At 40.6% G+C, this 23,533-nt stretch overlaps 1 protein-coding gene and 2 long non-coding RNA genes across 5 annotated transcripts; 1 reads left to right on the top strand and 2 right to left on the bottom strand.

Moving 5' to 3' along the window:
- Window positions 1–2,914: 2,914 nt before the first annotated feature.
- Window positions 2,915–7,968, bottom strand: LOC110488070. Its single transcript, XR_002468341.2, has 3 exons — window positions 7,750–7,968; window positions 4,580–4,665; window positions 2,915–3,814 (listed from the first exon to the last, which is right to left on the bottom strand). It is a non-coding gene; the product is annotated as an uncharacterized LOC110488070 (long non-coding RNA).
- A 2,334-nt stretch (window positions 7,969–10,302) lies between these two features.
- On the bottom strand, window positions 10,303–18,390 carry LOC110488068 (cilia- and flagella-associated protein 69). 3 transcript variants are annotated; one of them, XM_021560050.2, is made up of 23 exons: window positions 17,978–18,390; window positions 17,787–17,846; window positions 17,595–17,660; window positions 17,125–17,234; window positions 16,966–17,042; window positions 16,705–16,881; window positions 16,430–16,582; window positions 15,916–16,093; window positions 15,628–15,751; window positions 15,438–15,486; window positions 15,157–15,278; window positions 14,759–14,990; window positions 14,317–14,481; window positions 14,075–14,190; window positions 13,499–13,617; window positions 13,326–13,407; window positions 13,037–13,229; window positions 12,689–12,829; window positions 11,862–11,938; window positions 11,481–11,678; window positions 11,270–11,356; window positions 11,068–11,172; window positions 10,303–10,690 (listed from the first exon to the last, which is right to left on the bottom strand). In XM_021560050.2, the coding sequence occupies exons 1-23, from the start codon at window positions 18,113–18,115 to the stop codon at window positions 10,517–10,519; spliced, it is 2,943 nt and encodes a 980-aa protein (XP_021415725.1). In that variant the 5' UTR covers window positions 18,116–18,390; the 3' UTR covers window positions 10,303–10,516. The 3 variants fall into 3 exon arrangements, with proteins under 3 accessions (XP_021415725.1, XP_021415726.1, XP_036827315.1); XM_021560051.2 differs by having other exon boundaries at window positions 16,783–16,881; XM_036971420.1 differs by lacking the exons at window positions 10,303–10,690; window positions 11,068–11,172; window positions 11,270–11,356 and having other exon boundaries at window positions 11,553–11,690.
- On the top strand, window positions 18,370–21,882 carry LOC110488069. The gene is made up of 4 exons (XR_002468340.2): window positions 18,370–18,504; window positions 20,197–20,286; window positions 20,816–20,952; window positions 21,213–21,882. It is a non-coding gene; the product is annotated as an uncharacterized LOC110488069 (long non-coding RNA).
- Window positions 21,883–23,533: the final 1,651 nt, after the last annotated feature.

The raw sequence follows: 23,533 nt of genomic DNA, 5'->3' as shown, positions 1-23,533 counted from the left end.
GGCTCACTCCCCTCAGTGAGCTTGTGCAGGAGTGGGGTCAAGAGGGGGTTTAATTGAGATGGGAGTATCTAGAGTTGACAATTGAATTATGCCATTGGAGGAGGTAATGGTTCTGTGCTATGAAGTACCAGGAACGAGATTAGAACCTTGTCTTAGGGACCAAACTGAACGATAATTTATAGCGAATGTTATCTGGCTAAAGGATACTCCTTTCTCAATTATAAAGTCCCTTTGTGAAGTGTTCTTAAGATCTGTGGTTCGTAATGTAGGTTGAGAGGGTATAGTGGCTATAAAAGATCTTTGTACTTTTGTATCGGCACTCTCAACGGATCATTAGAAATAGCAAATCGTTTGAAAGTCAGTGCTATCTTATTATTATTAAAAATGTAGTTTAAGTATAACTCTGACTGGTGTGTGAAGTTTGTTTCTCCTCATTTGGTAATGCAGAAAATTAGCCACCACAGTAGATAGTGTGGTCTACAGCTTATCATAAGATACTCTACCTCAGGCGAGCTGTTGTTTACATAAATGCATATGCCCCCGCCCCATGTCTTACCAGAGGCTGCTGTTCTGTCCTGCCGATAGAGTGAATAACCCTCCAGCTGTATGTTCTTAATGTCGTCGTTCAACCACGACTCGGTGAAACATAAGATATTACAGGTTTTAATATCGCGTTTTTCATCTCTTTCCACAAAATCTGCGTTACCTTTTCCAGCGAATAACGGGGATCTGGGCCTGGGCGGGTGTCTGTATTATAGCCCTCCCGTCCGACTCATTGAAGAAGAACTCTTCATCCAATTTGAGGTGAGCAATCGTAGTTCTAATGTCCAGAAGCTCTTTTCGGTCATAAGAGATGGTAGCAGCAACATTATGTACAAAACAAGTTATGAACAACGTGAAAAAACAATCAAAATAGCATGGTTGGTTAAGAGTAATCGTGTAGTCTACAGCAATTGTTTTAAACAGAACCAGGTAAGTCAATTAAGAACAAATTCTTATTTACAATGACTGCCTACCAGTGAACAGTGGGTTAACTGCCTTGTTCAAGAGTAGAGCGACAGATTTTTACCTTGTTAGTTTTTTGGATTCAATCCAGCAACCTTTCGGTGACTGGCCAAATGCTCTAACCACTAGGCTACCTGCTGCCCCGATAGGGATATTACTTATTATTTTAATCTACATAGCGCCTTGATGTGACACTGCTGCTCTCTCATTTAGCTATTTGCGCCTTACTGAATGTGGTTGTTGTGGATGGCTGTTCAGAAATCTAAATGTGTATTTGAACCCAATAATGCTTGAATTCAAGAAGTTTAAGCTGCTTATCAATCATTGCTTTTGAAATCAGTGGACAGCCAGTGAAAATACGCTCTTGCAATAGCTACATAATGCGGATCCAAGTCTATGGAATAAAAGTGACGTTTTTATTGCTCAATCTAATTCATGCTGATAAAAAAAAATCGATAGGCCTAATGGACACATGCTCAAACTTGCACACTTTTGATAGACTTAAAGGTGCAATCTGTAGTTGCTACATCCATTTTTTGACTTATAAATGATATATATAAATATATATATACATTGATTCTTGAAGAATATAACGTATAAATTCCTACCGAGCTTAGTTCAACTGTCACACTCCAGGAGAAAAATATAAACTTGTTTTTCTCAAATGTTTGTAAACATTGTAAATGTAAACAAACACTGTAAAGCATCATAACATGGTTAAAACAATGATTTTCATATCATGGATGGTCAGTCCTTGCATCCATAGCTCTGTCTATTAGTCTGAGATTGGTTACATTTCTCCAAGCCCATCCCTCAGCTTTTTACCAAAACAGAGGCGGGGTGACGGTGTTGTTAATGTTTCTTCTGTGGATTTGGGCTTTAAACAGCTGCATATTATCAAGATATCAAAGTGTCACCAACAAAATGGTCAAAAATAGGCCTGTAGTAAATGCAGCATATGGCATTAATTAATGCTCAAGTAAAACAATTTGGCTAATCTACACTTCCGTATTATTATATTTTAACAGCATTATTATATGTTGTAGCGATGGGTTAGATTAGGAGAAGCCTACATAACCAACCCATGAAGTTACATTTTACATCCATATGGCCAGCTATGTAAACTTTAACGTTGATTTATCATGCAATAGATGTTGTTCAATTGGTAACATACATTTTTGTCTTCTTCTAATGCCTCTTCAGGGGAAAATAATCTAAAAGTAGCGGAATGTAAACAGATTACATTACTGAGTTTGGGTAATCCAAAAAGGATGTTGCTGATTACAATTTTTGACAGGTAACTAGTAACTGTACCGGATTACGTTTAGAAAGTAACCTACCCAACCCTGTCTGCATTCATAGACACACTTTACTCAAGTGGCATGTCGTTAGTAAAGATAGAAAAAATTAAGGGGCCTACACAGCTACCCTGTGGAATTCCTGATTCTACCTGGATTATGTTTTAGAGGCTTCCATTAAAGAATGGAATGTATTGAACCTTTCTGGAATTTTCCAGCCCTGAATGGGATATCTTATTCATCTAGTGTCAAAACCACATTTTCCTCCTTTAGCTTATTTTCACATGAATCACCCAATACATTCAGTGCAGCTGTGTGACCATATCACTCCCTAACCTAATGTACTGTACCTTCCACATGGATAACCCCATAGAATTAGAAATATTTTCACCACAACACTTTGGTGTTGCATAACTGTTTCAAAGACTTTGAATGACAAATACTCAAGTCTTGATAGGTCACATACCACTGACATATACACACATTTATCAACAGAAAAACCCCCATAAAAAAATCAGTGACTTTGATGATTATATTACATTAAATTATTTTTCGTATATGTACTTTACAGCCAAATAAATCATTGAACCTTCTTTGAGTAAATAGTGAGTTTTATTTGGTATTTAAAAATGTAAACTATTAAAAATACTTGTTAATAAAATATACATATAAATGTCATTGAGAGTCAGTTTGGAAGTGGCATACGTTGAGGAGACCACCGATTCTGTCAGAACCACAGAGCTACAGTATTATCATGGCATCCATGTTCAACTGATAAAGCGCTAAAGCAAATACTAAACGCTTACTGGGGTCCCGCATTTGTGATGTGCATTCATGCTATGTTCAAAGACATTCTAGTATGGAGCCTATGTAAGTATGCTAGGCCTACATGTTGAAATCTTTCAAATAAGCAGATATGTGTAGATCACCTCATATCTTCCAAAAAATGTCTTTAGTTAAAAATGTTGTTAGGTCATTTTAATCTATTGGGCATTAGTACTGGTAATTCACATTTCCATTTCCCCACAGTACACTTACATTTTCCCGTTATCATAATACAAAGATAAACGTATGTCAAACCCAGCAGTTGTTTATTAAAGACTGCATGGTCTCACAAGACAAAACGCTCCTGATACCCATCCTCTTCCATCAAACACAGACATTCTCTCGAACAACAACAACAAACACTCAGCCCACAGAACCATCTTGGCATGGCATCTTTGAGTAGGCCTGAATTCTAGTGAAGGTGCCAAACGCTGCAATGCAAGGTGATGGAGTGCAGCACTGCAGCCTACTCTGATTCTCTTCATCTCTCTCCCCCATCTCTCTGGTCCAGTTGAGGGGCCACACTGTCCAACTGTTCAGGGAGCATTCTCTTTCAGATGGAACTTCTCCGCCATCCGCCGGGCGCTGTAGAAGGACACACTCATGCCCACCATGGCCATCATCATGGCGATCTGGTTGATGAATCCTTTCTGCGGCTGTATCTGGACTTCACCTGAGACCTGTCTCTGCCAGGGGGAAGAAACAAGCACGCACACATACACACACACAAACACTCAAACATACACACACACACCCCGACACACACAAGGTTTGGTCAATTTATATTGGCATCAATTCACACAGCCCCTACTGTTTTTGAACTGTGAAACAATCCTGTTCTATTGTTGCCTACTTTCCAAGTTTCCTTTACGCTGGCACTCACTATGAATATTTGAACAAGGAAATTAAGGATTTGAGTTAAGGGCACACAGTGCTCTTTCCACACACATTAGCAATGGCACTGATAATAAAGCCAGTAGGTAGGAAACAGTGTCCCATAGGTTGCATGTCTTTCATATTTACAGCTCTCATAGGACAGATCCACACCACGGTAACAGAATTCTGTTTCCTGATAGGAATAAGTCTTTGGTATTGTTTTATTCACATCTGTGAGGCAGGCATGCAAGATAATACGCTAACATCAAAATGATCCTTTATTTAAGAAAGTACAATTCAGCAAAAGCTTCAAACGATATGAGCTGGTTCTTTCAGTGAGAAAAGACGTCATAAGTGTTGTATTATATAATCACTTAAGGTCTGCATCTGTAGTTCACTATGAAATGTTAATGTCCACTTTTCACTGTGTTGTTATCCATCACAACTAGCCTACAGTACAATGGATCCCTATGCTAATATATCAACTTTCCAAATAAACTCTAAAAACAAACAGTGTGTGCAGGAAATAAACTATAAACCAAGGTTTAAAATCATCCCTAGATAGACAAGGTCACCTGGAGGAGACGGAAGTATCCAGGGGTCAGGCGTCCCAGTCTAATGAACATGTCTTCAACTGTGAGTTCTCAGATTAGTCCAGCACCTGCCAGCAGAGAAAACATAAAATATAAATATAATCACCATAGTCCTCAATAGACACTGAGGCAAAAACATCGACAACACAATGAAAAATGTAGTTTTAACTACAAGACTCAATAAGCAAGCCCTCTTCCCATATCAAGCCAAAAGCACAAACTCAGCCTTGGAGGTAAACAAGCTAATCAAAAATATGTTCCACTGTTAACATAGACGAATAAGGACCAGAATGATATTCTGAGACATTTATCAAAGGACAGTACTACATGAACAAAAATATACATGGATTTCACATCACTGGGCAGCAGCGCACCAGCCAGTCAGACTGAGTTTTTCCCCAGACAGAAATATTCCTCAGCTTCAGCCGTTCGGGTGGCTGGTATCAGACGATCTTGCAGGTGAAGAAGCCAGATGTGGAGGTCCTGGGCTGGCGTGGTTACACGTAGTCTGATGTGAGGCCAGTTGGACGTACCAGCAAATTCTCTAAAGCGACTTGAGGCGGCTTATGGTAGAGAAATTAACATTAAATTCTCTGGCAACAGCTCTGGTGGACATTCCTGCAGTCAGCATGCCAATTGCACGCTCCTTCTAAACTTGAGACATCTGTGACATTGTGTTGTGTGACAAAATAGCATATTTTAGAGTGACCTTTTATTGTCCCCAGCAAAAGGTGCACCTGTGTAATGATCATGCTGTTTAATCCGCTTCTTGATATGCCTGTCAGATGGATGGACCCCTCAACACTGTCATTGGTTGCACTAATTGCACTGTTTGTCAACAACCTGGTTCAAGTGTTCATGACGTTACACTGAATAAGGCAGGCACAGTGTTACCGAAAATTTGGTGTTTTACCCAATAAATTACAGGGAGTTTATGTATATACAGTACAACTGAAGTCGGAAGTTGACATACACTTAGATTGGAGTCATTAAAACTCGTTTTTCAACCACTCCACAAATTTCTTGTTAACAAACTATAGTTTTGGTAAGTCGTTAGGACATCTACTTTGTGCATGACACAAGTAATTTTTACAACAATTGTTTACAGACAGATTATTTCACGTATAATTCACTGTAGCACAATTCCGGTGGGTCAGAAGTTTACATACACTAAGTTGACTGTGCCTTTAAATAGCTTGGAAAATTCCAGAAAATTATGTCTTGGCTTTAGAAGCTTCTGATAGTCTAATTGACATCATTTTTTGAGTCAATTGTTGGTGTACCCGTGGATGTATTTCAAGGCCTATCTTCAAACTCATTGTCTCTTCGCTTGACATCATGGGAAAATAAAAAGAAATCAGCCAAGACGTCAGAAAAACAATTGTAGACCTCCACAAGTCTGGTTCATCCCTGGGAGCAATTTCCAAATGCCTGAAGGTACCACGTTCAACTGTACAAACAATAGTACACAAGTATAAACACCATGGGACCAAATCAAACCCAGAACAACAGCAAAGGACCTTGTGAAGATGCTGGAGGGAACAGCTACAAAAGTATCTATATCCACAGTAAAACGAGTCCTATATCGACATAACCTGAAGGCCGCTCAGCAAGGAAGAAGCCACTACTCCAAAACCGCTATAAAAAAGTCAGACTATGGTTTGCAACTGCACATGGGGACAAAGAATGTATATTTGTAGAAATGTCCTCTGGTCTGATGAAACAAAAATAGTACTGTTTGGCCAAAATGACCATCGTTATGTTTGGAGGAAAAAGGGGGAGGCTTGCAAGCCGAAGAACACCATCCCAACCGTGAAGCATGGGGGTGGCAGCATCATGTTGTGGGGGTGCTTTGCTGCAGGAGGGACTGGTGCACTTCACAAAATAGATGGCATCATGAGGCAGGGACATTTTGTGGATATATTGAAGTAACATCTCAAGACATCAGTCAGGAAGTTAAAGCTTGGTTGCAAATGGGTCTTCCAAATGGACAATGACCCCAAGCACACTTCCAAAGTTGTGGCAAAATGGCTTAAGGACAACAAAGTCAAGATATTGGAGTGGCCATCACAAAGCCCTGACCTCAATCCTGTTGAAACTTTATGGGTAGAACTGAAAAAGCGTGTGCGAGCAAGGAGACCTACAAACCTGACTCAGTTACACCAGCTCTGTCAGGAGGAATGGGCCAAAATTCCCCCACCTTATTGTGGGAAGCTTGTTGGAAGGCTACCCGAAACGTTTGACCCAAGTTAAACAATTAAAAGGCAATGCTATCAAAAACTAATTGAGTGTGTGTAAACTTCTGACCCACTGGGAATGTGATGAAAGAAATAAAAGCTGAAACAAATCATTCTCTACTATTATTCTGACATTTCACATTCTTAAATTAAAGTGGTCAGCCTAACTGACCTAAAACAGGGACTTTTTACTCGGATTAAATGTCAGGAACTGTGAATAACTGAGTTTAAATGTATTTGGCTAAGGTGCATGTAAACTTCTGACTTCAACTGTAGAGTGTGCGACTCTCTTTATTTATTTCTATAGACATGGGATCCTACCACCACATTTTGCTAAAAGGGAACTAAACTCCTTGGCAACAATACCCAGCATAAACTTCTGTAGAATGCACTTTTAGAATCTCATGTCCATGCAATTTGTTCTGCAACAAGGACTGCATTCATGTTGCAAATTATTACAGGAGTTAACCAGCAAATCACAAAAAAATGCAGCCCAAAAGTACACAATAGCTGCCAACATAGCCTCTTTTATCTAATTGTCCACTGAATGGCGCCCTCTTTCTTACATCACAGAGAAACCAATGAGTCCTACATTTCAAACTCAAATTCAACATTTAAGAAAGACATGATCCATTGGAGCTTTTATAAGCCCAGAGTCAAGCAAACTTCAACTCATGATGACAGCAAAATAACAAAACCAGCAATAACCATGACATGAAACCAATACCACAATTGAGAAATAACTTCAGAAATACCCTGAATTTTAGGAGAAGTGTAGAATATAATCTCACGGAGAGAGAGAGAGAAAGAGAGAGAGAGAGAGAGAGAGAGAGAGAGAGAGAGAGAGAGAGAGAGAGAGAGAGAGAGAGAGAGAGAGACAGGACAGGATCCAAAGGAATCCCGGTGAATCCTCACCTTCACCAAGCCCTGCAGCAGCATCAGCCCAGACACCATCCGAAACACTAGAAGAAAGTGAAAGCCTGTGATACTGAGGAAGCTCCTATGTGCCCCTGGTCTTTGTAAACCCCAGTCCCATCCAATTGGCTCAATAGACTCAAGCTGAACACACAGACACAGTCTTGCACAGACAGACACACACACACACACACATAGACACACTCTCTCGCCTTACTGCATAAAAGCCTCAGCCTGTCAGATATGGTTTTGTCATCCAGTCCAAAAATGGGAGGATGAGGAGAGGGGAGTGTGCTTCTGTGCAGCATGGTCCACGCTTGAAGAAACATGTGTGTTAACACGCTGCAGGGGTGTTATGTAACACTTCGGACTCACCAAAACAGGACCCTTTCCAATAGCATCCACTGTAAGAAGCAGTCAATGATCCCAGCAGGAAGTCATTATAATGACTTCTAATTATGAGAACATATCTGACATTTCTGGAAGACTTCTTGCATTGTATATGTTCAAATTATTGTCTGAAGGCTTGGTTCTAATGTTACATACTAACCACACCACTCGGTCACGTGTGAGAGCGTTGCAAAATAAATGTACACATACATGTTTATTCAATCATTGCACCCACACCGCTTGCGAGCGTCAACAAGCATGCGTAGCCATGCGCTAAAATAGAACTTTGTCATATTTGTGATGCTCGAAGCACTGTAAGTCCTGCCTCTCCCATCTCCTCATTGCTTTTTAGGAGTATATACCCACGTGGCATCTTATCATTGGTTTTTAGGAGCATATGCCCATGTGAGTGATTGAAAGACGAACTGAGTTCCACACTCCAGTCCAGGTGGTTGTGGGAATGCACCTTAAAGTTGGTTGCCAACCGCCATATAAAGTCCAAATAAGAAGAAGCCTGAAGGAGGAGAGATTAGAAACAAACTTGGTTTACTGTTTTATCTGTGGATTAATTGTCGGAGTAGAGGACCTTGTGCATTTCAGGTAAAATAACAACCCAATGTTTATATCCCAGGACAAATTAGCTAGCAACAGCAAGCTAGCTAGCTAAATGACCGTAAATGTTTGTTTTTTGACCTGTCCCCAAATTAATATAATTGGTTCAGAGTTTGTTTTGATATTTAAACCTGCGTGTCCTGATCGTGTCTGGTGTGGTTGGACAAAATCAACTTGCTCAATGATGTATATAAACCCTGGATTGCTGATGCTATTTAATTGCCATTGAGAGGCTTTGAAGTCACCAACATATTGGTACTCCCCAGTTGGAGCAGTCCTCCATAGGAATGAATGGAATTCGACAGTATTTCAATTAAATGTTTCAAGGACCAAATTACATGTATTAGTAAATGCATTTATATAGCTTCCAAAATATTTTTTACAACGGTGGGAGAGTGCGATGGCTTCAGCACAGCACTGCAAGATGGTGATGCGCAAGTTGGTGGCAGGACAAGGAGGAGTTCCTATAGTACTCCAGCAAAAAAAGGCTCTATTTACATGTTGCTTGTGGGTGCATTTCACACTATTTTTGAATTATAAATTAGATTTTAAGGCTTGTATAAATGTCATGCTTAATATGTTTATGTCATCATCGCAAATAAACTGTATTATATATATTTTTTAAACACTTCAACCAGTAAAATGTCTCTTTTTCTTTTGCTACAGCCTATAATCAATGAGCGTTAGTATTATAGCTAACAACTGCTGAATCCAAAATAGTTATTTTGCAAAGATCACAACCAAATATAATCTTTGCGACTGTTCAAGCAAGAATCAAAACATTATTGTAAGCGTATGACAACCCCAGAAAGTGATTTTGTTCAGAAGTAATAAAAACATAAATCTAGGCTTTGTTGAATGGGAGTATGATGGCAAAGGCTTTCTCACTGCCGCCAAAAGTCACACGCATCTGTGCATGACGTCAGTGTGTCGTGTACTGGAAAGTGGTATATAACCTTTCATTATGTGGGGAAAAAAAATGTATCTTCATCCAACACATCCAGAACTAGTGGCCTGACCACAGCACAACCAAAGACATTTCCTTTATGGAAACAATATTTTCAAACCAAAGGAAAGCAGGAAAGCGCCATCTTCCCCATCTTGACACACTAGTTGCCTTGTTTAGTATGGGTCTTTGTCTATAGTCTGCAGAATACAAACATGTGTAGTCATGTTCAGTTTGGCCACAAAAGGCAGTCAATTCAGAGGGGGAGGTAGACTACAGGATGCTGATTGTGGCCTCCTAAATGACTTCATCCGTCAGCCTGCACACTCAGTAAATTGAAACATTATTGCCAAAAGCAGATGCTGGTAACATACTGGTCTTGATGTAAACTGCTAATCACATCACAAAATAGTTTATACCATCACGAAACATGTGAGGAAGTAGAATATTCATCATAAAAAGTATCTCTGACATCACAAATGAAACACCTTGTGCACTGAAGGTCAAAATGAGGTGATGTCCTCACAAATGATTGTGAATTCTGTCGATTGCTACATCAATATTTAAATCAAAAAATCAGTCCTAGGCACAATGACAAAATTCAGTTGCAGCACAATTTTAATAATTTCAAATCTGTTTAATCCATCCATTAATATCTGTTCCTAGTAGATACTAGTAGTCTAATTTTGGTTGTTCATGCTGGATTGATGAATTCCTGTCTGTATGTTCACTCTGAAGCTAACACACCAAATTGTACATGGAGACCTGTAGTAAATAGTGAACAAACACTGAGCAAAGCTATAAGAGGAGGTGGGGTATTTATTTGACTGATACTGTGTTGAAATACTCTGGGTCCTCAGTGGCAGTGGGGAGTTTCCTCAGGGCTCCACCCTGGATGGGCACCCTCTCCAGTGCCAGCTCTGTATTGGCCAGGGGCCCTCCTGTCAGGTGGGCTGGAGTGCTCTCTACAGTCATCACCCGCCCACAGAATTTCTGAAACACACACACACACACACACACAATTGTTTTAAGGCGGTGGGGAAATCAGAGCAACAAATTAAGCATGGAAACAGGGGGTCATGGTATATGGCCAATATAGCACGGCTAAGGGCTGTTCTTAAGACAAGATGCAATGCGGAGTGTCGTAGGTCGTGGTATATTGGCAATATACCACAAACCCCCGAGGTGCCTTATTGCTATTATAAACGGGTTACCAATGTAATTAGAGCAGTAAAAATAAACGTTTTGTCATACCAGTGTTATACCTTTGATATACCACGGCTTTTAGCCAATCAGCATTCAGGGCTTGAAGCACCCAGTTTATAATTATCAATATAGTACAGTACAATATCTGCATCACAATGACTTACTGTAATTTGTAAGCCATGAATCTGTGTAGGATGGAATATAGCTTCCTTATGCTTTGGTTTAGGTCTGGAAGAGTCAATAGATCTCTCCTGATGCTCTTTTGTCTCCTGAAATAGAAATTGATAAAGTAATCAATCACAAAGTCTTCCCTACAAATAGCACTTTCAAAGAAAGATTAATTGCTTGAGGCGGACATAGGACAACCTTTAAAATCTTGTAGTTTGATGTCTTTGCCACAAAATGCTCCCAAGACTGGGCTGTAAGCTCCTGCTGTTTCCAGTTGGAACGTATCTGTGAAATTAAGAAATAAACAGAATAACTTAGTCAGACCTTAATTATTTTAGAGCCCTTACACACATTGGGGTCATTTGACCCCAGCTGATATTATGTCACGGGCACGGGCACGCACGCACACCTCTGTATACATGCGTTTCTCCTCACTGACGTCCTCCTTGTCCCGTTGCTCCAGCATGCTGCTCTGCTGTGTGATGACTCTCCTGGCTGTGTCCTCTGTCATCTTAGCAATGGTATCCAGGGCCTCTTCGTCAGGGGTGACTGGTCTCACTCCCTCCAGACTCAACTCTTTGGAGATCTCATCCCACACCTCGCCAACCTATTGGGATAGCTTACCGTTCAAAAAAACTGTTTTTCTTCATGATTTGACATGGTCTTTTTTTCTTTGTCAGTTTGACACTGTTCTGACTGATACGGATATCATATCAAGCTTATTTGTGTGTGACTGACCTGTTATAAATGTACATTCTAGGATAGGCTAAGAGAGGACACAAATGTTCACCTTAAAGTCCAGATATCTGGTGACAATGCTTAGGGTGATATAATCTTCCGTTGACAATCCAGGCAGGGCTTCAAAACCTGGAATCAGAAGCATTATTTTACCCAAGGAAACAACTCAAACACACATTACTGTAAAGCATACACTTGTGTTAATTTCAAAATTTCAGGGTGTTGGTATGGCAACTGCTCGGCATCGGTAAGGTGCTACAGAGGGTACTGCGTACAGCCCAGTACATCACTGATGCCAAGTTTCCTGCCATCCAGGACCTGTATACTAGGCGGTGTCAGAGGAAAGACCAAAAAATTGTCAGTGACTCCAGTCACCCAAGTCATAGACTGTTTATTCTGCTACCGCACGGCAAGTGGTACCGGAGTGCCAAGTCTAAGACCAAAAGGCTCCTTAACAGCTTCTACCCCAAGCCATAAGACTGCTGAACAATTAATCAAATGGCCACCGGACTATTTACATTGACACCCCCCTCTCTCCATTTGTTTTGTACACTGCTGCTACTCACTATTTATTATCTATGCACACCCCTCACCCCTACCTGTACAAATTACCTCGACTAACCTGTACCCCCCCGCATACTGACTCAGTACCCCCTGTATATAGCCTCATTATTGTTATTTTATTGTGTTACTTTTTACATTAGTTTATTTGGTAAATATTTTCTTAATTAACTCTTCTTGAACTGCACTGTTGGTTAAGGGCTTTTAAGTAAGCATTTCACGGTAAGGTCTACACATGTTGTATTCAGCAACATGTGACAAATAAAGTTTGATTTGATTTAATCTGTCCCTTGAAAATAGTAGTCAATTGTCCTTTACCAAGTTTACAGAAGACAGAGTAGATCTTGGAGCGAAGGTTCTCAGACACATCCATCACTGCAGCACTAGGCCTGTTAGCAGGCAGTGATACCTGGGAATCCTCCTCCTCTTGGTAATAACACAGAATAGGCTTCTTGGGATCTAGCCATAAAACAGAAAAAAAAGAAGAAAAAGTTCTAGCTTTAGTAGTTTTAGTAGTAGGATGTTACTGTAGCTCCATTATGAAACAGAGGCAACATTTACTGTATTATTCAAAGAGTATTGACCTCACTGCATAGCATTTCACTGTCCTTGTGTGATTGTTAACAGCAGTAATCCCACTTAATTTGAATGATACCATGGACCCACCTGAGATCCTTCCATAGAGGTCTCTGCTCACCCCCAGCTCTGCCTCTTCCTGCCTCCAGAGCTGTAAGAGTAGCCCCGGGGTGGTCAGGCTCTTCTGCCCTCGCCAGGCCAGGATGTGAGACATCGTCTTGGGGTTGTCACACAGCTCCAGCAGGGTTCCAAGGACCACGTTCTGCATGTTCCTAGGGCTCGACTGCAGGTAAGATGGGTTCAGAAATTCAACATGGTGCAGCAGAAAAAGTACTGCTTGAGCTACACCTAAGGATGCCACACCAGATAGTGTACTTACATGAAGCAAGTCAAGCAGAAGGAAAATGCCTTCTTTTTCCAAAAACACATCTTCTGTGGTGTAGCATCCAACAATACAGGACCTACAGTAAAACAACAGCCCACAAATGAGAACATACAGTACAAGAGTCACAGATGGAAGAAGTAAACTGATGTATTGGTAAGTGAACTGACCAGACACAATCCACGGTGGAGAGGATGAGTTTGTTGTGTCCCAGGCCACTGTAGAACTTCTCAGTGCTCATCTTGAGGAAATGCACCGTCATCTCAACTCCCTCCGATCCAAACAATTCCTGAGGCATATAATAGCATGGAGTTAAACCCATTTTAGTCTCCATTTAAATTCAATGAAAGCGAAAACATCATAGTGCATTGAGGCTTTTTAACTGCTGTTACGAGGGTGAGTAACACATAATTCTCCAATATCCTCTTTGAAGATGCTGTATTTGTATATATTAGGGATCCCCAATACCTGCTGCCAAGGCAGCAGCTATTCTTCCTGGGGTCCAAACACACTAAGGCACTTACATAACGTATAAAACAAAATATAAAACAATATATCATATAACATTATTACACCACTACATATCTATAATACAAAATGTATAATACCACCATACAACAATATTACAATGTATGTGTGTGTAGAGTGCGTGTGCTAGCGCTTGTGCACGTATGCGTGTGTCTGTACCTTTCTGTGTGTCTCTTCACAGTCCTCGCTGTAATCAAGGTTCTTGACCTTAGTTTTACCTTTCTGTGTGGATTGTTCTCGCAGAGTGCTGACAGGATCAGCTGAATGTCAGCCTTGATCTCCAAGGTAATAACGTCCTCCTCCTCAGGACTCCCCTCCATCTGCATAATGATCACTGGGAAAGTTGTGCTCAATATTATGGAAAAACACAGATACTTTGAGAAGCTTGCATTTGGAATCAAAATCCAAATATCCATAATAGCTGTAATATTCCAAAAGGGGAGGTAACGCCTGTCATTACCAAGCAGCTGGCTGATGGCTCCTTGATCAAAGAGGTCCTGGTTGATTGCTTCGTTGCCTAGAGACACCATGGATCTCAGCAGCCTCACACAGTAACGCATCTGAGCCTTCTTACTGCCCCTCCCTCCAGTGCCATGGAAACTATGGCCCTGTCCAAAGTAGGCATCTGTTGGGCATAAACAATGTGATACAAACAATAGTTGCAGATCAAACTAAGTGACCAATTTCAAGTTCCATTAAATTCATAGCTATGTCATCATAAGTGGCCAAACAAATGTGAGGTACCAGTCTCTGAATTACTCCCACCATACAAGCCAATATATGAAATTAAGAACATTGCTTTGGAGAAGTCCATCTGCAACTAACGTTGTCTACACACCACTACATCTGTTCAACTCCTGTCCAAGTTCGTGGTAAGTTCCCAGGGTGCCCCCTCTCCTCACCTCGCTCAGTGCACCACTCCAGCAGCAGCAGAAGGCAGGTGTTTCCCTGGCAGATCATATAGTCATCCAGCATCAGTGGAGCCACGGTGGCCAGAGTGGCCAGAGCCTGCAGTTGCAGCTCCTCCTGCTGGACAGGGGTCCAGTTGCGTGGCCCTGACTGGCCTTCAGGAGGAGCAGCAGTGGGCTTCACTAGGTGGAGCAGGGCCAGGACAACATGGCCCTCTTTGAACAGCTGGTAGACACAAACATCATGTATGAAGTTACAGTTTATAACACATCAGAGAGTATGAATAATTTGTATGTACTCTGGAATGTTTTTCAGACTATCAATGGCACACTAACATTAAATAATGCAGCTAATCGATCGTTCACATTACGGAAGTAAAATACTCATTCACCTGCAGAGCAGATAAGTCTTTTGACATGACAACAACCAGATTTAGTAGCAACCTTTTCATCTCAAAATCTTCATTGTTATAGGAAAGCTTGAGGTTGCGGACCAACGGGTTGTGACTCTTGACTTGGATACAAAGAAAAATAATATCAAAATAGTTCATGACCATTCAACTTCATTTGGAAGATAAAGTAAATCTGTTACATGTTATAATGCATCAAACATTATCACTACTTACAAACACATCATTTATTTATTTATATATGGCAAAAAAAAGAGGCTTACGTTCTGGAAATGTAACAAAAAGAATGAGTTGCTTGGCAAATAAACTCTCCTGTAAATGAGGACAACCACTGATGAGAAGACAAACAAATATCAATAACATGTGATGCTTGAAGTGTGGTATGATTATTGACAATTGATGACATTCCTGTGATTTACTTCCTGCTTTGATTTAGTAATACAATTTGCTTACAATGAGTGGAGATTTGGGGTTTTCAGCTATGAGAGTTGTGATCACCAGTAGATCATTCCTGAGTTGGAAGTCGTAATGTCGAAAGCCATTCAGCAGCTGGTGCAAAAATGCCTCTTTCAGAGCCCTATGTTTGAGACGATAATAATCATTAGTACTTCATTTCCCTTCACATATTACACAGTTAATTTGTAATGGTTGTAAACACTTTTTAATGTGAGTACTGTTTATTGCACTCACTCATGCAGAATGTGAATGAGCTCTTAAAAAATGTAGGTAAAAGTCACATACATAATACAGTCCATGTTGCTCAATTGAGCTGTAACCTCCTCTTTGCAACCTCTCTCCAGCAAGTTCCATAGGATCTCCGAGGAGCGGAACAGGACTTGCCCTGAAGGGTCTGGCTCATTCATATGGAAACAGATCTGCTGTGCCCCCTGTGCCTTTAATATTAGGCTACAGTTCACATCTGTGTACAAAACATACATGTGACTGTATGAGGTGGATTAAATAGAGAATGACTCCTTGACATTGACAGAGGTAAACTGTAAGTTACTGCTATGATTGGTCCTTCTTTAAAGAGCTACATTATCTCAAGAGCTACTTTCTCTGATGAAGGATGAAGGGCTCCAATCCAAAGTAGTGCACTATAAAGGGAAATAGGGTCCCACACAACCAATGTTCTGACTTTCTCTAGGTCTGGGATTTCTGAGACTATGCCAGTTGGGAAACATACAGAAACTAATTCATACAGAAACTAATTCACCAGTCCTTTATAGCAATTCATGTTTGAATTGTTATTTACCAGATGAGCTGGAGAGCATCTGAAGAGTCTGTAGGACCTGGAGCTTGACTGCAGGCTGGTTCTCCAGGAGGGCCATGGACAGGACCAGAGTCTCAGCCAGCCCACTCTGCTCCAACAGCTGCACCCTGTAGCCTAGGCTGGTAGGGTGGAGTCCTACAGAAAATAGGATATTACAACGGAAGACAATAAGCATATTTCTATGAAGTGGTACACCATTTCAGACAGGTGAATGTCTTACAACGAACACAACCTCAATATCATTTAAAATGGCTCACTCATTGACTGTTTAGAGAATCTGTGAGAGGCAACAGCTGGCTTTGAGGCAGCTGCAGGCTTTGAAAGACTGTCCATACCATCCACACTGTGTTTTGATGTCACAGAGCTGTACACGGATATAATAGAGTGGCAGATTTGGTTCCTCACTTCAGCGTTTGGCACCCTCATCAGGAACCCTGCAAACATAAAATAAATTGGTATCACTTTTGGATGACAATAGATGCTTGTATGACCACAGCAGTACTGCATGCGTTACGTACCCATCTGAGAGAATGATTCTTTGACAGTCTGTGCATAGGTCACTTCATCAGAGGTCTTTTCCTTTAGAAAAGGAAGCCTAAGTAATACAAGTTATAGTCTGTAAGCTTGTATTTGGTTTGAATAAGCAAGAATAACCGATTAAACAAGCAACAACTTACCGACAAATCTTCAGTAAGTCACATAGCACTGAAGTATATTCAGGATGATCTTTGGACTTCTCAGCACAGATATATAAAATCTTAAAAACATCTGCCAGCTCTTTCAAAAGCTTGAAAATGTAATTTTAAGGACAAATAAGCACATGAAGAAGTAGCCTAACTATGGAAATAATGATGTCTAAAAATACCCCATGGAGACGTACAATATCTCATAAGTATAATTATTTCTGGGCAATAAAAATGCTGAACCCAAAAATAATTAGCTGGTAATTGGGATCTAGGGAATTCAATGTGTCTACATTTGGTACTCGGAGGACATGACACTGCCTAACAACATAGGCTTATCTATTTCCAAAACATCATTAGGGGATATGAGTCAGAAGAGTTTACACCCTGGCACAATTAGTTCTGAACCAGAAAATAATCAATCAGCCCAATGAAATCAAGAAAAAGTCAGGTAAGAAGGATACAAAGCCTTTTTGACATCTCTTCACTACTTTCTTCAAAGCAAAAATCTGTCTCTCTTTCAAAGTAGCCTGAAGCAGAGATAGAAATGTTTGATTAACATTTGGCATTTCCATTGAATTAATAGCTTAGTTTATGATTTCGTTACTAACCTAGTAATAGTTTAATGATTATGTTGACAAATATTTTCCACTTACTGCTAAAGGATCCTCAAGAAAATGTATCACACGACTGAGTTCAATAGGTTTAGTGAGAACCTGAAAAAACACATGAACGCATTTGATAAATTAACATGAATCCAGATTCCTAAGACAAAGTGAACTTTTATTTGAAATGCATGACAAAGTAGTTTAAAACATGTCAAAGTAGAAAAATATAAACAACTTACCTCCTGTTTCTCTTGATCATTGTCTTTTGCTATATGTTTGATAACTGGGATCGCATGTTTTCTTCGATGCACTTTGGCTTTCGATCCAGTTGAAGTTGTCAAATAACTTTTAGTCATTGCAGCCTCCGATGCAAGCATTGCAAACGCGTTTGTGCAAAAAAATACCTGCTTTACAGAGTTCCGCGTGTACAACTGAAATGTTTCAGTTAGTTGACATAACAAATATTACAAATACATGGAAGAAAATAACTACAGTCGATGCCTCACAAAAACACCGACTTCTGTGTTGGCCTCAGACCTACCTATGTGCGCTTGTATCCGTTACTATGGTTATCTCCCTACTACCACAAACAGAAAATACCACATCTCGAAACGCCTACTTTTCCCGTTCTGACACACCGGAAGTGGGGTTTTGGTGACAGCATTCGCTGGCAGATTGTAAGAATTAATTGTTATCAATCGTCTCAAACATATTAATAAACTCTGAATCGGAAAAAGAGCACAGTCTGCCATGCTGCCAGATGCAGGTTAGTGCGTATATATCCAAATTGCACGCATCTGTTAGTTGTGGACAGCTGATTAATGATCAATTGGGCAGCAGGTTAGCTTCATGTTGGCAATCTCTATTACAATCATTAAATATGTTTTATAACTAAACCTCATTGTTCTATCAGTGCTATAATGTCCCTGTGTTTTCATATTAAAGCCGATAGTATAGCCGCTAGATCTACACTATCATCTAGGATTGATGTGCCCAGCCGGTAATACCAAAGATTTGTATAACTAAACCAATATTGACCATAGCCTGTCGTTTCCAATGGGAACAAATTAGTCATAATGGGCAGAGCCAAGCACGAGCTAGCGAGATCCTATTGGCGCGTTTTGGCATCATCTGCATATTGCCATTAGGGAACGCCTCCTTTGTGAAGTGCTCTTGTGCAGTAACTCAATTCGCCTTTGCACTCGTTCTAAACAACGCGTTTTTTATTTCATTTTGCAAAGGGTAAAGTCGACAAAACTTAGTCCACTCTGTTTATAACAGATTATATTGAGATCAAATGTTTAATCGATGAGAAAATGTGCAGAATCTCGGCCAAAATCCATCTCGTTCCATCTTCTTCCACTGCAAGCCAGTGAGCAGCTTCTTCTACTTCTATGGTATAATGGCGTAACAATCAAATGTACAGTCAGCCACCAACTGTGCGGGTGGGTAATAAGGATCCGTCCGCAAAAATAAAACATTTGCGTTAAAATAAAAGATCAAACTACCAAAAAAAATAAATGAAAAAAGACAAAATGAACCTGCTTTTCTGTAAAAAAAATTTAAAAAAACGTTTTTTTAATCAGGTCCCAACACAGGTTCAGAAGCCTCCTGTGAGGGCGGGACATTTCCTAGCAACAAAAGTCCTTGTAGTGTTTCTGCCGTGAAGGCTTGGAGCCCCAAAAACTTCTCAGTTGCAGATATAACGATATCCAGGTTATTTGACTTCTTAGACACTTGTGCTGTACAATTAATCACTGTGGCTATAAATGCCACAAAAATCCACCTTCACAATGAGTGTATCCAGATCACCCGATTGACTTAAAACACTAGCAACTGATTGCCAGGACTACCTGGCATGATGACGCCTTGCTGTCCCCAGTCTACCTGGCCGTGCTGCTGCTCCAGTGTCAACTGTTCTGCCTGCGGCTATGGAACCCTGACCTGTTCACCTGTCCCAGACCTGCTGTTTTCAACTCTCTAGAGACAGCAGGAGCGGTAGAGATACTCTTAATGATCGGCTATGAAAAGGCAACTGACATTTACTCCTGAGGTGCTGACTTGCTGCAACCTCGACAACTACTGTGATTATTATTATTTGACCATGCTGGTCATTTATGAACATTTTAACATCTTGGCCATGTTCTGTTATAATCTCCACCCGACACAGCCAGAAGAGGACTGGCCACCCCTCATAGCCTCGTTCCTCTCTAGGTTTCTTCCTAGGTTTTGGCCTTTCTAGGGAGTTTTTCCTAGCCACCGTGCTTCTATACCTGCATTGCTTGCTGTTTGGGGTTTTAGGCTGGGTTTCTGTACAGCACTTTGAGATATCAGCTGATGTAACAAGGGCTATATAAATACATTTGATTTGATTTAAAAGAAACTGGTTTATCCTGTCACCAAAAACAGTGTCTTGACACACCTAATCCGCAAATTGCCGTTCCCATACCGCTTTTAGGACGAGAAGATCCAAGGTGCAGACTACTTTGGCCACAAAGATGTTGCTGGTCAGTGCATGAAGGTCCTGCGTGAAGTCTTCAATGAGCAGGTAATGGAATAACCCTCTACTAGGAAGAGAATATTGCGCAGATGACATTAATACACAGATTATATTACTACACAGATTAAATTAGTACACAGATTACATTACATTACAACACAGATGACATTACGACACATTACATTACTACACAGATTATATTACATTACTACACACATTACATTACAACACAGATGACATTACGACACACATTACTACACAGATTATATTACATTACTACACAGATTACGTTAGTTACTACACAGATTAAATTAGTTACTACACATTACATTACAACACAGATGGCATTACTACACAGAGGACATTACTACACAGATTATAGTACTACATTACATTGCTCCACATATTACATTACTACACATTAGATTTTCAAGATATTCAAGGTCTCCCTTGTAAAAGAGGTCTCCTATCCTCAATGGGACTTCCTGGATAAATAAAAAGGTTAAAGCTGCAATATGTACCTTTTTTTGTATTATCCTGTACCTTATCCTCATTACTTTTCCATTGTCTTGGCCAGGAGTTCCTAGAGAAAGTGAAGTACTTTGATGTGGTAGAGCAGACATGTGGTCTCAGATGTCATATGTCTTTGTGAAGACTGGAGGCCTATGACATCGTCGCTGAAATGTCCAAGGAAAAGTGTTCTTTGCTGGGGAGGTAAGATCCATTTTATCATTCTAACCCAATGTATCACACTATAGGGCTCATATTCATAAAGTGTCAGAATATAATTGATAATCTAGGATCAGGTTCCACCAGTCCATGTAATCTTATTCTAAAAGGCACAACCTATCCTGGATCAGTACTCCTACTCTTGAGACACTTCATGGATATAGGCCCAGGTCTTCACAGCAAAGATAATATCCGTGAGAGTAGATTTTCAATGCATTTCATTCTTTGTCTTTTTCTCTCCCCAGGAAACATTCCTATTTGAGTGGCGTCCGTGAAGCAAGTAAAATCGCCTTACCTGTGAGCAGTCAGTCACACAATACCAGCATGACTACATCTCAGTCGTACAGAGCAACGGTTCAGTTCCTCACTCAACTGAGTCACTACGCTTTTAAGTGGTGTTTTCAACCAGTGTGTCCTGTACCTCGAGTGTGAGCAGAGATGACCAATGCTGTTTGTAATGCGCCAATGTTATGGACATTGAATCAATGTGGAAAACTGATTGGATTTGCACAAATTAACATAAGGGAATTTCATAATTTTCTTACCCAGCTTTTAACCTAAATGTAATGACATTACGAAATGTTTTGTTGATTTCACGTTAGTTGACAACTAGACATGGAACTGACGTCTGTGCCCAGTGGGACACTTCGTGTTGGTTTAGTTGGAGATCACTGTAATAAGAAATTAAAAGATTGGCAGCGCCAGTATGCTTCTAAACAATTAATTTTGATGTACAAATGGACATACAGTATTTCTGTTATATGTGGATTGTTTGTCAATAACTATTTAGTGAGGTGCATGCCAATGTCGTGCACACATCATCAATAGCTTTCAAAGTTCCAATGTGTTGGTACAATGAGCGCTTAACTGTTGAAGTAATAAAAGTTGATAACTTAAATGGATAAATGAGTACTTTTGCAGTAGCACGTTTGTGTTTTATAATGATTAATTAATTATAATTTCTGTTTTCAGAACAAAACTGGCCCTGAATATACTTTAAATTAACAAGATAGAACTGCCAAAGGGGAATGAGTTGCAATCTACTGCAGAGATAGCCTGCAAAGTTCTGTTATACTTTCCAGGTCGATGCCCAAACAGTTAGAGCTTCTAATTTAAAAAAATAATCTCTCCAGAAATAAGTCTCTCACTGTTGCCACCTTTTATAGACCCCCCCTCAGCTCCCAGCTGTGCCCTGGACACCATATGTGAATTGATTGCCCCCAGTCTATCTTCAGAGTTCATTCTGTTGGGTGACCTAAACTGGGATATGCTTAACACCTCGGCCGTCCTACAATCTAAACTAGATGCCCTCAATCTCAAACAAATTATCAAGGAACCCGCCAGGTACAACCCTAAATCTGTAAACATGGGCAACCTCATAGATATTATCCTGACCAACTTGCCCTCCAAATACACCTCTGCTGTTTTCAATCAGGATCTCAGCGAACACTGCCTCATTGCATGCATCCGTTATGGGTCCGTGGTCAAACGAACACCCCCCATCACTGTCGAACACTCCCTAAAACACTTCTGTAAGCAAGCCTTTCTAATCGACCTGGCCCGGTTATCCTGGAAGGATATTGACCTCATCCCGTCAGAAGAGGATGCCTGGTTGTTCTTTAAAAGTAATTTCCTCAACATCTTAAATAAGCATGTCCCATTCAAAAAATGTAGAATAAGAACAGATATAGCACTTGGTTCACTCCAGACCTGACTGCCCTTGACCAGCACTAAAACAACCTGTGGCGTACTGCACTAGCATCGAATAGTCCCGCGATATGCAACTTTTCAGGGAAGTCAGGAACCAATACACACACTCAGTTAAGAAAGCTAAGGCTAGCTTTTTCAAACAGAAATTTGCATCCTATAGCTCTAACTCCAAAAGGTTTGGGACACTATAAAGTCCATGGAGAATAAGAGCACTTCCTCCCAGCTGCCCACTGCACTGAGGCTAGGAAACACTGTCACCACCGATAAATCCATGATAATCGAGAATTTCAAAAAGCATTTCTCTACGGCTGGCCATGCATTCCTCCTGGCTACCCCAACCCCGGCCAACAGCTCCGCACCCCCCGCAGCTACTTGCCCAAGACTCCCCTGCTTCTCCTTCACCCAAATCCAGATAGCAGAGGTTCTGAAAGAGCTGCAGAGATTCCTAAAGATTGGAAAGCTGCCGCGGTCATCCCCCTCTTCAAAAGGGGGTGACACTCTTGACCCAAACTGTTACAGACCTATATCCATCCTGCCCTGCCTTTCTAAAGTCTTCGAAAGCCAAGTTAACAGATCACTGACCATTTAGAATCCCACCGTACCTTTTCCACTGTGCACTCCGGTTTCCGAGCTGGTCACGGGTGTACATCAGCCACACTCAAGGTACTAAACGATATTATAACTGCTGTCGATAAAAGACAGTACTGTGCAGCCGTCTTCATCAACCTGGCCAAGGCTTTCGACCCTGTCAATCACCGTAATTCTTATTGGCAGACTCAACAGCCTTGGTTTCTCAAATGACTGCCTCGCCTGGTTCTCCAACTACTTCTCTGATAGAGTTCAGTGTGTCAAATCG

Source organism: Oncorhynchus mykiss, chromosome 32 (assembly GCF_013265735.2).
Source record: "Oncorhynchus mykiss isolate Arlee chromosome 32, USDA_OmykA_1.1, whole genome shotgun sequence".
Classification (NCBI taxonomy): domain Eukaryota; kingdom Metazoa; phylum Chordata; class Actinopteri; order Salmoniformes; family Salmonidae; genus Oncorhynchus; species Oncorhynchus mykiss.
Note: the sequence above shows the minus strand (reverse complement) of the source record. Positions and strands in the feature narration are given on the sequence as shown.